Here is a 15,417-nt window from a genome sequence, read left to right as displayed (position 1 = left end):
CAACCGCTTTCCATTAACCATGCGCAACAGGCCGATGGGAGCCTATGGAAAGCACAGGACTTTCAGAAAGCGGGACGCGCGCTCTTCGGGAATCGTAGTTCAGCGTCTCTGCGCAGGCGCACTGGCTCCGGGATGCTTGCGCGCGCAGCCGTTGCAGGACGAGCTTCTGGAAGCTCATTGCGGCTGAGCTGGCTGCGGAAGTGGGTGCAGGTATTGGTTGTCCCGGGCCCCTTGTACCGGCGCTGCGGTTGGATGACCGGCCAGGAGCGCGCCGCTGGGGCGGGATGCGGGTGGAGAGCAACCGCCCCATCAGGCTGTGTCTGAGGCTGCTTCTGCGGGAATCTGGCACTTTCCTGCAAGACGGAGCCGCCGGCTTCCTTCGTTTCCTTTTTTGCGCCCGCCGGCTGCAAATTTAAGGGTTTGGGGCGGGATAATTTCTTGCTCGAAGTGTTTTAAGAGTGTGTGGGGGGGTGGTGGTAACAACAGCCAGATGGTTATCAGCATCCCTGAGTATTTCCCGGATACCTGTAGCATCCTTTCTCGCTGGTACAGATCATCCAAAGTACCTCCAGGTATTGCAAATACTGTAACCCCAGAGTGAAAACCACCCTCTCCCTTTCTTCCCCGGACGGGAACCTGAGCGTGCGTCACATTTTCACTGAGCCTCTGCGGTAAGTTGCCCGCAGACTGAGCCGAGTGCGCTTAGTCACCTGCGGAGTCACCAGTATCCACAAGGGCGCCAGGTGCCTAGTGGGCGCCTCATGCCTGGAAAAGGAATAAACTGCGCTGTGCGTACCTAGTGTGCTCCTCGGGCGGAGATGCGTTACTATTGACATGCTAATTACGATAGGAAGCGCGCGTCGCCTGTTTTGTTCTTTGGGAGCTGCGTTATTTGCTGGACCCTTGGTGAGAATGGAGGCTCATCTGGACGGCCCAGACCCCAGAGCGCGCCCTCCCAGCTCATTGTCGATGCTCGCTCATTTGTACAGTGAATGAATACATGCAGCGCAAGGCAGGGTGTGCACAAAGGATCATTTTGGGAACCAAAGAGAGCTTCACGTAAGCGGTGACAGTTGAAAAGAGTAAGGTTTTTTAAGAATGAATGAAAGTCTGGTAGGAGAGAAGAATGCCTCATCCTATGGAGAGGGAATAACTGGATAGGAGAGCATTGAGGCTGAGAAGGGGGAGGTATTTCTTTGTGTCTGTAGTGTCCCCAGGGTAGGTTAGAGAGCTCGAGGTGAGGTCACCCCTGCCTGTTCCCATGGTTATACCACCCAGTGGTGGGACTTTATCTGATACTGCTGGCCAGTATAAACAGGGGTGAAGGAGTGTAAATGGGTGTGACAAGTCACTGCACATCAGAAAAAAATCCTTTAGCTACAGTGTGAGACCAGATAGAAGAAGCCATCCTCAGGCAGTTCAGTGGATATCGTGGAGAGGATCTTGGGAAATGAAGTTGCCAGAACTTGGTTATTAATTATGTGAAAAGAAAGGAGCAAGAGAAATGTGATAGTCAGATTTGAAGTCAGGCTTCTGAGTTGAGCTGCTGGTGGGACATGTGGCAGTTTGAGAGCAGACAGAAGTTATCAGTTTAAGTAGGTTTCAGACCATATTCCTGGGAACAATGAGCCTTTTCTGATAAGATTTATAAGCCAAAAGTAATTGCTTTCATGGAGGATATCTTTACCTGAACATGGCTTTTGATCTATGCAGAGAATTACCCCTTAATAAAGTAGTGGAGCTAGGGCCGTTCTGAGCCTCCTGAGACTATGTATGTGAACAAAACCAATGTCTTTAGGATTAACAATGTGTTTCATTTATCTATGTCTTCTGTTTCTTTTTCAGAGTTACTGCAAGACTGTACACTGGATCCCTGGAAACCTTAATATTTGACTGCGTATAGTGCTTTTGGTAGACTGTCCTGATAATCTATAGGGGACTGGATCCCTGCTTGTGATACACAATGCAAGCAGTAGTACGCTTGAACAAGATAAAGGCCTTCTTCCCAGGCCCTTCTACTGTAGCCTCAAATGAACAAAACAAGGTCCCAGGAATCAGTACTCCTGGGAACCAAGGAGCTATCTTAAGTGGAGACAAGGCTGATCTAGAGTCTTTCAGACAAAAGTTCAGGCGGTTTTGTTACCCACGAGAGTCTGGACCTAGGAAAGCCCTGAATCAACTCTGGGATCTCTGCAGTCAGTGGTTGAGACCAGACATTCATACAAAAGAACAGATTTTAGAACTACTGGTATTTGAGCAATTCCTGACCATTTTGCCTGAGGAGATCAGGATTTGGGTAAAGTTACAACACCCCAAGAGTAGTGAGGAGGTGGTGACGCTGGTAGAGGACTTAACAGAAACACTTGAAGAAAAGGAAGGTGAGTTTTTTTTTTTTTAGATGGAGGGAGGAAGTGGGAGGATCTCAAGATGTGAAATAAACTTAGAGGAAGGAGTTAACTACTAAGGAGGAGTCTTAAAACTAAAATTTAAGAATTAGAGATTATGTAATCAAAGATGAGGGATTAATTTAAGGAAACTATTCCACCTTACACAGTGCTGGCAATTGACACTTTACTATAAGGACTTTAGTCTCAGAGACCTGAATTTTGGGAAAGTAGCATGTTGCAGTGACAAATCAGAGAAGAGTCAGGAAACCCACATTTTAGACACACCAGTTTGTTGCATGACCACAAATTAAATATATGGAGGTAAACACTATTTCCTGTATCTCAGAGCTCCTGGTAGAATAAGTTGCAACGTGGCACCTCTCCATAATTAGAGATGATGAGGATGTCTCCATAATAAAGAATTAGTTGCTAGCATTTTGTAAGGAAGGACATTTTCTTTAATCTTCATTTGCATTTGATTATGCAATTTTAATTTTTTACTGGTTGTCTAAAATCAATAAAGCTGCCAGAGAGCCTGCTGGTGATCCCAGGAGCAGAGTGGGTTCTTGAGACCTGCTTGGTGCCTTCATTCTAGACATTCTCATGACACTTGAGGGAGGCATTGTGCTGGGACTAGGTGTGAAAAAGAAATGCCATTTTACCTGAAAATATCTTGTAACTAGAAATATTTAAAAACTTATGCAGGTTAATACTTTAAACCCAAGGGTGTATGGAATGGAGGAAGTCAGTTTTCCTGAGTTTAAGAATTGAAAGGAAAAAAAAAAAAAAAAAAAAAAAAGAACTGAAAGGACTTTTCAATGAGGTAGGGGGAAGAAAAACCCAGAGTTTTTATATGAACCATCTCTGTTCTGTTTTCAAAGAGTCAGGAGACTATGTCTTACATTTTCTCCAGAAAAACATAAAATGTTGTGATACTATGAAATACATATCTATGGGTAGGTCCTAGCTCAAGCTCCTATAATCTTGTAAATTTCTGAGTAACTGGAGCAATAACTTTTATTAAAATTACCCCTTTCTCTTTGGCACCTAAAACTTGTGCCAAGATAGCTTCTGAGCTATCCATGTGAAAGGCAGTCCTTTTGTTATTTATAACAAGCTGTTTCCATATGTACTTTATTAATGAGTAGATTTTTGAAAGTCCCTAAATAAGTATCACTTGGGGCCTGATTACCAAGGGAACCAACCTGCATTTAGAGAATTGGAGCTCTAAGCCCTGCCTTCCACTACGGAGAGGGAGGAGGGCCAGAAATAAGTCATGTCTTCATGAAGTATCTTGAAAACTCCAAAACAATAGGTTTGAGAACTTCCAGGTAGCTGAACTCATGGAAGTTAGTGGAGGAAAAGAGCATGGAAAGAATTTATGTCCCAGTATGTCTAGGCTTTAGCCAATTTCAGAAGCTCCCGACCTCTTCCTATGTGTTTTGCCTTTACTGTCTTCCATCTGGCTGTTCACCTGTATGTATCCTTTGTAACAATGGGTAAACATCACTAAATATTTTTTGTGTTCTTTTGCGCCATTAGAATGATTCCACTCCAAGTAAGGGGTAGTGGGAACTCTGATTTATGGCTGTTGGTTAGAGATTTGGAGGCCAAGAGTGGCAACTGAAATGGGGGACAGTGTTGTGGGACTGAGACTTCAACCTGAAGAATGTAGTGCTATCTGCAAATAGCATCAGAATTAAATTGGAGGATACCAAATTGGTATCCATTGGAAAGTGCATTGCATAATTATCATGGTTGGTGTGGAGAACCCCTCAATACACATTTGGAATCACAGAAGAGTTCCATTATATAGAGGGAAAATCTTGTGTTTTCCTCTACTATATTATTGCAGAAACATATGCCATATATATAAGGGTTTTTTTTAGTCTGAAGAAGATTTTTAGTCTGCTGATTTCATTTGAAAGACTGGACTGATTCCCCCCCCCCCCCCCCGCCACCCTTTCCTAGCTCCAGCTGTTCAAGATTCTGCTGTTAACCAAGAGGATAACTCAGGAGAAGATAAACTGGTTGCTGTTCCAAACACGGAAACATGTGTAAGCTTCCTCTCACTGGTTTTCATTCTTAAATGAATACTTAACTGAGCTCTTAGTAGTATAAGTAAAAAATAATACAGGGAACTCACAGTTCATCTTCACATGTTGTGAAGATCTCACACATCGCGTGATCACAATGGCACAACTGACTCAAAACACGAATGTTTCCTAAAAGTCCCCAGCTACATCCAGTAGAATTACATAGAAGTAAAATATATTGTTCCTGTGATAAAGGGCATCTCCAGCTAAAAAAAAGCAGCCTTCACAATGTCAGTAAAATGACCTAAGAAACTGTGCTACGAATCAGTATTTTCTGAACATTCTAGCTAATGTAATAAGGTAAGAAGGAAATGAGAATATAAATGTTAGTATGAAGGAAGCAAATTTGTACTGCACACAGTATTATTGTCCATTTGGAAAACCTCACAAAACCAAATGAGCAAGACTGAAATGAATGTAATACCTGGGAGAAGCAGATGGTTACAAACCAACATGTTTTCTATGTACTAGTAATTATTAATCAGGAAAAAAAAAGTGAGTAATAGTGCTGAAACAGTCCAATAATGAAGTCCATAACATCCTGATCGCTGGCACTTGTGGATGTTACTTCATTTAGAAGAAGGATCTTTACGGGTGTGATTGAATTAAGGGTTTTAGAATAAGGAGTTTATCCTGGATCATAAGAGGAGGTGCTAAGTGCCATCACAGGTGTCTATATTAGAAGCAGAGGAAGTTTGAAAATACGAATCAGGCTGGGGATTTAGCTCAGCGGCATAAGCGTCTGCCTTGCAAGCAGGCAGTCGTGAGTTCGATCCCTGGTACCGATACAAACGAAAAAAAAAAAAAGAAAGAAAAGAAAATACGAATCAGAGCTGATGTGAAGAGGGAGGCAGTTTGAAGTGATGGGGCCAAAGCGAAGGAATACTGGCAGTCACCAGAAGCAGCAAGAGGCTGGGAACTGCCACTCTGGAGCTTCTAAAGGGAATGCATCCCTGCCAACACCTTCATCTCTTTCTGGCCTCCAGAACTGGGAAAGAATACATTTCTATTGTTTTAACCCACTGAGGTAATGATAATTTATGATGTTTCATCCCTGGGAAGCTGCTAATGGAACTCTTATACTGCCTGTCAGATTTCATACAGAGCATGCAGTAGAAAATGTAATAAATCAGTTTGCTTGTTTATAAATACAGACTACTTCCACGTGTGTGTTACTGAACACAAAAGATAATTGCTGTACATAAACTGAAAGTTAAAATTTGGAAGGTGGTTGGTGATAATAATTACCTTATTTTAATCCTGCAAATTTGGGCTTTGGGAATGCACATCATACCCTTCATTTCTGATTGTCTTTTTAATTCTAGAAATTAGTGTGTTAGGGTTAAAATTCAGTGTCAAGGTTGATGTATGTGTACAGTATTTAACACCAGAGACTGAATGGGAGAGGCAGAGATTATGTAATACCTTATTCTGCACTTGTAATGTCATAAAATAGCTACTCCGTAGTTTATTTTAGAATTTTTGAAAACTTAAATACTATGAAAACTATCTTATATCCTAACCACTTTTATGAATTCTTAGGATCTGTTTGGGAGTAATGTAATGTAAAAGGACTGTGTTTGATCTTCTAGGAATCAATAGCATTCAAAGATGTGGTCATGAGCTTTTCTAGAAGAGAGTGGAAGAAGTTGGAGCCTTCTCAAAAGGAGCTGTATAAGGATGTGCTACTGGAAAACTTAAAGAACTTAGAATTTCTGGGTAAAGATACCCTTTCTTGATGTTCTAGCAACTAAGCTTGGTATCTTTCTGCCCTGTTACTGAAAGACAGGTGCAATGTGGTCCCTCTCTTGGTCCCTGTTCCATATTTTATTTTGGCTGGGCATCCAGGAACTAATATGACTGATCTTAAAAATGGATTCTAAAAACTACTTTCCTGTGATATTTCCTCCCAACAAAAAAGGTCTTCATTGTTTGGAAGCGTAGAGCCTCGTTTCCCCCGTTTCCTCATCCAATTTCAATATCAGAGTCTGTGTGTTTGACAGCATCTTTTCTCTTGCTGGGATGGTCCAGTGCTATACATGTATGTTGAGGTGTCTTATTCTATATGTAACCATTTCCATTTTTTCTCTATGAGCAGGCTTTCCAGTTTCCAAATTAGATTTGATTTCCCGGCTAAAATGGGTTGAATTACCAAGACTAGTGGAAAAAGAACTCTCAAAACACTCCAGGCCAGGTAAGTTGGTGAAAAGTTCATAAGGAAATGAAAATGGTTGTTTATCAAGTCTGTTGGAAAGAGCCTTTGTTGGGCTCGTGATGCAAAAATATAAGGATAATTAGAAGAGATCACTTGCCTTCTGGATTTTTTTTCCTTCATACTGGATACTGGACCCAGGACCTTGGGAGTGCTAAGCAAGTATTCTTCCACTGAGCTAAATCCTCAGCCCTTATTTTATTTTTTAATAGTTTAACTTAATTTTGACAAGGTCTCACTAAATTATCTAGGCTAGCCTCAGAGTCACAGTCGTTCTTTCTTCTGCCTCAGCCTGGTGACTGGCTAGGATTCCTGGTGTACCAGCAGTGCACTGATTGGAATTTGTTGTTAAACAGGGTTGTGCTATGTAGTTAAGGTTGGTTTTGAACTTAATATGTTGCCCAGGCTGGTCTCATTAATGCCAATCCTCCTGCCTCAGCCTCCCTGGCTCTGAGATTACAGGCATGTGCTACCATGATCAAAAGCCTGAAAGCCTGAAATGTTTTTTTTGGTTTTTTTTAATGAGAGAGACTGTTGGTCTGGGTTCTTGAAGAAACAGATGTCAAGACATGACTAACTACACAGATTTATTAGGACAAAATCCAGTGAAGAAAAATGAGGAGGGAGTTGGAAGAAATTGGAAGAGCTGTAAGAATATGATGCAGTTCTGATACCTATGAATGACAGAAGAAAGGTTGGTGAGGGAGAGTCTTTTTAGTGTGTGTTTCTGAGACTTTTCAACTTTAGGATGGTGTGGAAATGATATATATTCAGTAGAAACTTTGCTTAGAATTTTGAATTTCTGATCCTGAGCAGCAGTATGTAGTCTGACACTCTTACATTCCTGAGCAGTGCTGCTCACCAGAGCTCCCATCAGCCAGCCGCAGGGTTGTGGAGGGGAATCTGTGCTATACAGTGCTGAAGGATAAGTAGGTCTTCATCCAGTTGACTGCATGTGTGGTGATTCCATTTTTGTGAAAAGAAAAAAAAATGCAAATGTGCACATATGTCTAAGTACATAGATTAAATAAGAATTTTTCATGTCTCAGGAAATTCATGTTAACACTGGTATTACTTTTGAGGTATAAGATTATCCTATCTTTACCCTTTTTATCTTCTTAAACCTTAACAGTGTTTTAAAGTGCATTTTAAAAAATAAATTGTTATATGTATGAATATCTTTATTTTATTTTAAATATCTTTAAAAAATAAAACCAATAGTGCGTCTTGCTCTATTCCATCTCTTAAACCATTCATTTTGCCAATTTCTTGACTGTTTCCAAAATAATTACATAACTGAAGAACAATTGTATTATGTTATCTAAATAGCGTTTTGGAGAGTGACTCCAAAGATAGATCTTTTTTTTTTTTTGTCTTTTTCTTTTTATATCGGTACCAGGGATCGAACTCACAACCGCCTGCTTGCAAGGCAGGTGCTTAGGCCACTGAGCTAAATCCCCAGCCTCTTAAAGATAGATCTTAAATCGGTTTAGATTGCTATAGAATCATTATATAAAATATATCCCTTGCCCAAGATGCTGTGTAGAGGAAGCAGCTTGTAGATGTACAAGTTCTTTAAAAAGTCACTTACAGAAGCTGGGGATTTGGCTCAGTGGCATAAGCGCCTACCCAGCAAGCATGAGGTCATGAGCAATCCCTGGTACCAAAAAAAAGTCACAACATTGGAGAAAATTTTTTTGACAAAGCAGAATCATAGCCATAATTTTATGGAAGCTAATGCAGATCAGCCAGGTGTGGTCCTGCACATATGTATGAGTCCATGGGCAGCGTGGGCTACATAGTGAGTTCAGGGCCATCCTGAACTACATAGTAAGACCTTGTCTCCTAGAACAAACAAACAAAAACTAATGCGAATCAATAAAGAACATTAAGTACATTAGAAAGGTGAGTTCAGGGAATAAATAAGCAAACTATATCTAATGATTGATTATCATATAACTGAGTAAAATCATTTTTATGTTGAATGGATAGGAAATAATGATAAATGAAGAACAGTAAGAATACATGTACAGTTTTCTAAACTGAATATTTTCCATAAAAGAATTCATATAACTTCTGGGTAATAGGATTTTGAGTAAGTGTATCTTACAGTTTTCTGTTTAAAGCAATTTTATGAAAGTGATAATGGGACCTTGATGAAATGCCAAGTTGAATGATGTGGCTAGTAAATTAATTCCAAGATCTGAGAAAAGCACAGTCAGGATACAGTATTGGAAAAAACTTTAAAAACTGTGAGACTTGACACCTAAGCCCTGTCAAATGTATATGTGATGGTGAGGGTGCTGTGGGATTACATGCTAGGTAGTGTGAAGTTTTAAGACCAAAAGAATAGTAGCAAAAGTGCTCCAGTGTAGGAGGGACTAGAAATGTCTTCCTGGTTAGAGTGTTCTATGGTTGATAGGGCCAAGTTGTGGTAACTGTTAAAAGTCTAGCATATGACATTGCATATTTGTGATATGATGAACATTTTCTATAAAATGTTTGCTTTGTTTTGAGAAGAGACCATATGGTATAGGAATCAAAAGCATGGGCTTTGGTGTTAGGCTAGTTTAAAAATCTATCTTATAATGCATGTGACCATATGCAAGCTGCTTACACTCAGGTGTCTGGATGTCACATCCATAAATCAGGAATAATAGTAAGTGATACTATTTGGATTGTGGTGAAGATGCACAATAATGCAAATAAAATGCTTAGTGTGCTAGCATTCTGTAAATATGCAGTAAATATTAATATTTATGAATATTAATATTAATTTATGAAGGGAAAACTTTAGATGTAAGGAAAATAGGTTTGAAATAGAAATTTATTTTTATTTATTTATTTATTTGTTTTGTCTTTTTCCTTTTTTATCGGTACCAGGGATTGAACTCATGACTGCCTGCTTACAAGGCAGGCGCTTATGCCGCTGAGCTAAATCCCCAGCCCCCGAAATAGAAATTTGAAGTGAGGATGAGAACCTGCATTTATTAACTATGAAGTACTTTTCATATTCTTTAAAACTTTTCCTAACCTTTGTTTTTTATCTTACTGGACTATCTTGCTGTTGTTTTGTTTATTTAATAGAGCATTAATTGAAAACGATCTGAGACAATTTCCATATCATGATTTTCTGGGTTTCTATTTCAGTCTCCAATACCTCAGCTTCTTTAGTTGCAAGCAGGAAATGTTCTGTCGTGTTATTTCTTTCAGAGTGCGAGCCTCCAGGTGAATTGGAGGAATCTGTTCAAAACCGTGATGTTTTCATGGAAGAATTAACTTCAGAGAAAATAATAGAAGAATGCTTCAAGGATGATGGTTGTGATCTGATAGCAGAATTCAAGAAACGTTATGGCAAATCCAAAGAGGATCGTAGCACACAGCAGAGTTCAAAAGGACCAGTCACAGAAAAGGAAACTCACAAGAGAAACAATAAAGGTGAAGTAGTAGACCCAGAAAAGAGCCCCTTTGGAAAGAAATTCAAACACCTGAAAGCCTATTTAAGGAAGAAGTCCAAGAAGTATAACGAAGGCAAGAAACCCTTCAATTTTCATTCAGATCTTGTTCCGAAAAGCAGAGAACATGTTGCAGAAAAGTCACAGAAACGCAGTGAAGCTGGAAAAGACCAACATTGCGCTTTATGTTTAACTGAGCATCAGAAATGTAAGAAAATTTATTTGGGGACTAAATCCCGGAAATGCAGTAACTGTGGGATAGCTTTTACACGAAGTTTATCCCATTGTAATAGAAGAAGCCCTATGTGTGAAAAATGTCACAAGAAATTACATCAAGGCGCAACCTCAGAGGAAGACAAGGGAACTAACTCTGGAAAAACTACTCATAAATGTAGTAAATGTGGAAAAGCCTTTTGTTATAGTGCCTCACCTAGCAAACCTCATAGAATTCACACTGCAGAGAAACCCAGTATGTGTGCTGATTGTAGAAAAACTCATAATAAAAAAGCTCATAGTGGTAGTTCATCACTCAAGTCACGTCGCAAAACTAAGAATGTAGACAAACCCTACAAATGTAAACACTGTGGAAAAGGTTTCACCCTGTGTACTGATGTCAGTAAACATCAAAGAATTCATACTGGAGAAAAACCCTTTCAGTGTAAAGAGTGTGGGAGACCCTTCAGTGACAGTTCAACTCTTGCTCAACATCAGCGTACTCATACTGGAGAAAAACCTTACAAATGCAAAGATTGTGGGAAATCCTTTACTCATAGCTCTTCCCTTGCCAAACATCAGAGAATTCATACTGGAGAGAAACCATATTCATGTAATGAATGTGGAAAATCCTTTAGACAGACTTCTTGCCTTACACGACATCAGAGAATTCACACTGGAGAAAAACCATATTCATGTAAGGATTGTGATGCCAAGTTTAGCCATTTTTCATCTTTTGTTTATCATCAAAGACTTCATAAAGGAGAAAAACCCTTCAAATGTGACCAGTGTGAGAAAGCCTTCCCTACCCCTTCCCTTCTCACTCGTCATCTGAGAACCCATACAGGTGCGAAACCTTACAAATGTAAAGACTGTGGGAAAACCTTCAGTCAGAGTTCATCTCTTAATGAACATTACCGAAGTCATACTGGAGAGAAACCTTACGAATGTGACTATTGTGGAGCAACCTTTAGTCGGAGCACAATCCTTGCAGAACACATGAAAATTCATACCAGAACAAGTGACTATGAATGCAATAAATGTGACAAAAAATTTAAAAGTATTTCAGGCCTTATCAGACATCGGGCATCTCATGCTACAAGGTAGTCTTGCAAACACAGTAAGGTGGGGTTGGAAATATCCAAATTACTAGAAAACCTGAATATAAACAATATTGATTAATAGCTGCAATTTCAGTGGGTTAGCAGCTAGGGAAATTACTCTTCTCCATACTTGTTCATTTCGAGGCTATCACCTGCTGATAAACAGTAAGTAGTACAGTGGATAAAGTCATGTGGAAAGTGAAGAAGACATGAGGTGTAAAATGATTCTAAAAGGCCAAACTTAAAACTATAAAGTGTTTTTCTTCAGGATATTTCCCTCTCTTGCTCCTGCTCTGCTGACATGGATCATGATAGCTTGACTTATATTACATGGGCAATGTGTCCCATATTGACAGCTGTATTCTACATAACCTTACGTCTGAATTTTAGGTTGTGTACCAGTAGAACAAATGGAAGGGACTAATGATTTCTGAGGGTTTTGTTTGTTTGTTTTTCTTATCTCTCCTAACTGATGCTGTAGAAAGTGTTAAATGTTTTTTATTTTTTGGAATTTTCTTGTTTCTCTGATAGAAAATTGTTCTCTTATACCATACTAGACTTCTATTTCAGTGAGAGTGCCAAATACTCTAGCTGTTTGATGCAGGAATCCTTAGAATGTGATAGGAATAAGATAGAGCTCAAACTCTTTGCCTTCAGGGAATCTCTAATGACATAAAATGCCCCAAACTTTTTATTTTGGTTACTAACTGAAGGGATCAAGCATCCAAAAAACTCAAACTTGAGTTAACTCAGTCATGAGAGTCACAGTCCCAGGAGAATAGATTGGGGTTGGGGAAAGAAACTTGCTGAAAACAGCTGTTCTGAGTGGGTTTTCATTTGCAACACAGAATTACATATTTTAAAATTTGTGTCTGTAGCAAATACAGCTTCCTGCAGTTGCAGTGTAAGCATTCAGTATAGCAGCAACCACATCTCTTAGATTGGGCCCTGAGTCATGCCTTGGGTTGTCTGCAGTGCAGGATTTTTACGTGTGTGTGTGTGTGTGTGTGTGTGTGTGTGTGTGTGTGTGTGTGCGCGCGCGCTTAGTTGCCATTGTTTCAAATTAGAGACTTTCATGTTCAAACAAGGTTTCTCTTTTAAAAATAATTATAAGGGCTGCCCATACTGGACTCAGATCTCTACAGCACTCAGCTGGTTCTGAGTAGCGACTGTCTCCTTTAAATGGAGGATCTACTTTCTTACTTGTCAACTTCTCTTCTGTGTATAGCCCAACTTTTCCATTGTAGAAATTTAATATTCTAGTCCTCTACCATCTGGAGAATACGTAATGCAGTAAAATTTATTATTTTCCTTTTTCTTTTTCTTTTTTTTTTTTTTTGGTACTGGGGATTGAACTCAGGACCTTGTGCTTGCCAGGTAGGAGCTGTGCCACTAAGCTGTACCCCTGGCTCCACTAAAATTTAAAGAGACCCCATTTCATAGCTAGTCAGGTTCAAGGAAAGGATAATAGTATTGATGATGTTTTGAGTTACTTTTGAGTGTGTGTGTAATTAGACCTCCAGGGGTAGGAATATACGGGTATTGATGAATATTCTTTTAAAATTTTATTGGTGAAGTCGGAATAATTTCTGACTGGAAAAGAAACTAAAGATTCTGAGTGATTTAGGTTTGGGTCTCAGGTCATGGGGCTCCAGAGAAGTGCTAGTGACTTGGCAATAGTGTAGAAATAAGTTCTTAAAGTTGAAATTTGAGGCAGTTTCTGTAAAAAACAACTGAGCTGTGGAACTCTGAGCTTATGAAAGCGAAGTGATCTTAATGCTGATCTGAGACTCAGGAACATTTGCTGTAATTTAAGGTGCTTAGGTTTGAAATGCTACCTCTGGATGTGGGTTTTGGTTTTTCTCTGCGTATCTCTCAACCTTCAAAGCCTGCAGTTCAAACACTGCTGTGTGATGATTTGATACATGTAGTTATCCTAATGGATGTACCAAATGCACTTTAGCCAGGAAAAGAATATAGGCTGTAATAATATATTATTATAATATAATAATATATTATATATTATATATTATATATTATTATTATATATTATATATTATATAATATATTATAATATAATATATTATATTATAATATAATATATTATATAATATAATATATTATATAATTATAATATATTATATAATTATATATAATATATTATATAATATAATATATTATATTATATTATAATATATTATAATATAATATATTATAATATATTATAATATATAATATTATATATTATATATTATATTATTATATATTATATATTATATATTATATATTATTATTATATATTATATATTATATAATAATATACTAGTATTGTAAGGATTTTTTTTTCCTGAAAAATTATGATTTGTGGAAAGAACTTAACAAATTGGTAAAACTCTTCTTGAGAGGAGATTTGTTATAGGTTGTTTACTGAGGTTAGACTTCCCATCTTTCATAAGTGGATGTTATCCCAGTATCACTTGGGCATTGGCAGTATAAACTTCCTTTACAATTTTATCAAGGTATAAATTATACATGAAAAACATTTCAGCTGTACAGATCAGTAGATTTTAGTAAATTTACTGAATTTGTACAGCCTTCATCACAACGCATTCTTGACACTGTCATCCCCATTTTCCTTATACTAACAGTCAATCACATCCTTAATCCAAGGCAGCCATTAATCAGTTTATATGTACAGTTACCCGTACCTGGGCATTTATGTGGTCCTTTGTTTCTTTTTTTCATTAACATGTTTTAAATTTATCTAAGACGTAGTGTATCATATTACTCTCATTGTTAAAATTTTTATTTTCAGCATGACTTGTACACTACAGTAAAGCAAAGAGGGAAAACATCTCTTGCTTTAAAATTCCATATTCATGATAGAAATTAGTCTTTATCTTGGAAAATTGTCAAAAATTATGTCATGTGTTTGAATTTAGGTAGTTAATTGATGTTTTGTAAATTTAAATGTCCTTTGAGATGGAGTATCTCCCAAGTTTTTTTTTGAGCAGTGTGTTATGTCACATGATGTATCTAAAACTAAAGAAAAAGACTCAAAAAATTTCAAATTTTGAATCAACTGGTCTTTGATATTATTATAAATATATATCCTATAATGTGATTTGCTCATGTATATTGTGTGAACAAAATTGTTTAATGGTATATTTGAAAACTTGTTTTCCTCAGTGAGTTTTTTAGATGTCATTTGCTCACAAGTTTCTAAATTATAGTAACATGATTATTTTTACTGCATCTAACATTTGTGTGTGTGTAAAAACAAGCTGTTTTATAGCTGGGTAAGTTTACAAACAGATCCTTTTAAAATTTGCTTAAAACAGTTTTTTTCTTGGAAATTCTTGTCTGACTAATTTGATGGATTTTTTTTGAATAAATTGTTGAAAACTTCTGTAAATCTTAAATATTATCTCAAGTATTGTCTACTGTATTGTCTTACACTGGAATTAAATAGTGCTCTTGTTTGCTGCTGTAAATTATAATTACAATTTATCATTGAACATCTGCTATGCTCTTTTATTCCCATTTTTCTTGACTGGATATAGTATAAGCCTCTGTGTCTTCACCAAATTCTGCCTCAGTAATATGCCTTTGTTTACATTTTTAATGTTTCCCCAGTTTTTAACTAGAAAATAACTATAAAACAGTAGATAGAAATTTATGGTTTATGTAACATTATAACTTGCTGTCTGCATAGGTATACTCTTACACTATTTGTGTAATATACCCAAATTAACCTATTGTGATATTTTATCTGTGCATAAAGTTATCTGAACTGAATCAGTCTTTGATACTGAGTAGATTGATGGTGTTGTTTACATGTGACACTAAAAATAATGCACGTTCCTGAATAAGTCACAACAGTGTCCTATGCGATGCAGTGGCTAAAGTGAATTGTGGTTCTATTAAATAAAGTTGTGTTTAATGAAAAAA

The 15,417-nt window shown here is 37.7% G+C and overlaps 1 protein-coding gene across 4 annotated transcripts; it reads left to right on the top strand.

The window, feature by feature from the left end:
* On the top strand, positions 1–15,417 carry Znf483 (zinc finger protein 483). 4 transcript variants are annotated; one of them, XM_063260866.1, is made up of 7 exons: positions 1–210; positions 1,846–2,378; positions 4,359–4,444; positions 6,076–6,202; positions 6,582–6,677; positions 9,579–9,662; positions 9,909–10,155. In XM_063260866.1, exons 2-6 carry the CDS (start codon positions 1,964–1,966, stop codon positions 9,626–9,628), a joined length of 774 nt encoding a protein of 257 aa, XP_063116936.1. In that variant the 5' UTR covers positions 1–210; positions 1,846–1,963; the 3' UTR covers positions 9,629–9,662; positions 9,909–10,155. The 4 variants fall into 4 exon arrangements, with proteins under 4 accessions (XP_063116936.1, XP_003463861.3, XP_013001340.2 ...); XM_003463813.5 differs by lacking the exon at positions 9,579–9,662 and having other exon boundaries at positions 61–210; positions 9,909–15,417; XM_013145886.3 differs by lacking the exons at positions 1–210; positions 9,579–9,662 and adding an exon at positions 228–572 and having other exon boundaries at positions 9,909–15,417.

Source organism: Cavia porcellus, unplaced genomic scaffold, assembly GCF_034190915.1.
Source record: "Cavia porcellus strain 051 isolate PalLab524CR breed Dunkin Hartley unplaced genomic scaffold, mCavPor4.1 scaffold_1, whole genome shotgun sequence".
Classification (NCBI taxonomy): domain Eukaryota; kingdom Metazoa; phylum Chordata; class Mammalia; order Rodentia; family Caviidae; genus Cavia; species Cavia porcellus.
The sequence above is the reverse complement of the archived record's forward strand: the minus strand, read 5'-3'. Positions and strand labels throughout refer to the sequence as shown.

What these genes read in the sequence shown, in the direction of transcription:
- Znf483 (XM_003463813.5), top strand. Translation starts at nt 1,964, where the DNA reads ATGCAAGCAGTAGTACGCTTGAACAAGATAAAGGCCTTCTTCCCAGGC. An exon ending in TTCCAAACACGGAAACATGT is followed by an intron (nt 4,445 to 6,075) that starts GTAAGCTTCCTC and finishes TTGATCTTCTAG; the next exon opens with GAATCAATAGCATTCAAAGA. An exon ending in CTCAAAACACTCCAGGCCAG is followed by an intron (nt 6,678 to 9,908) that starts GTAAGTTGGTGA and finishes TATTTCTTTCAG; the next exon opens with AGTGCGAGCCTCCAGGTGAA.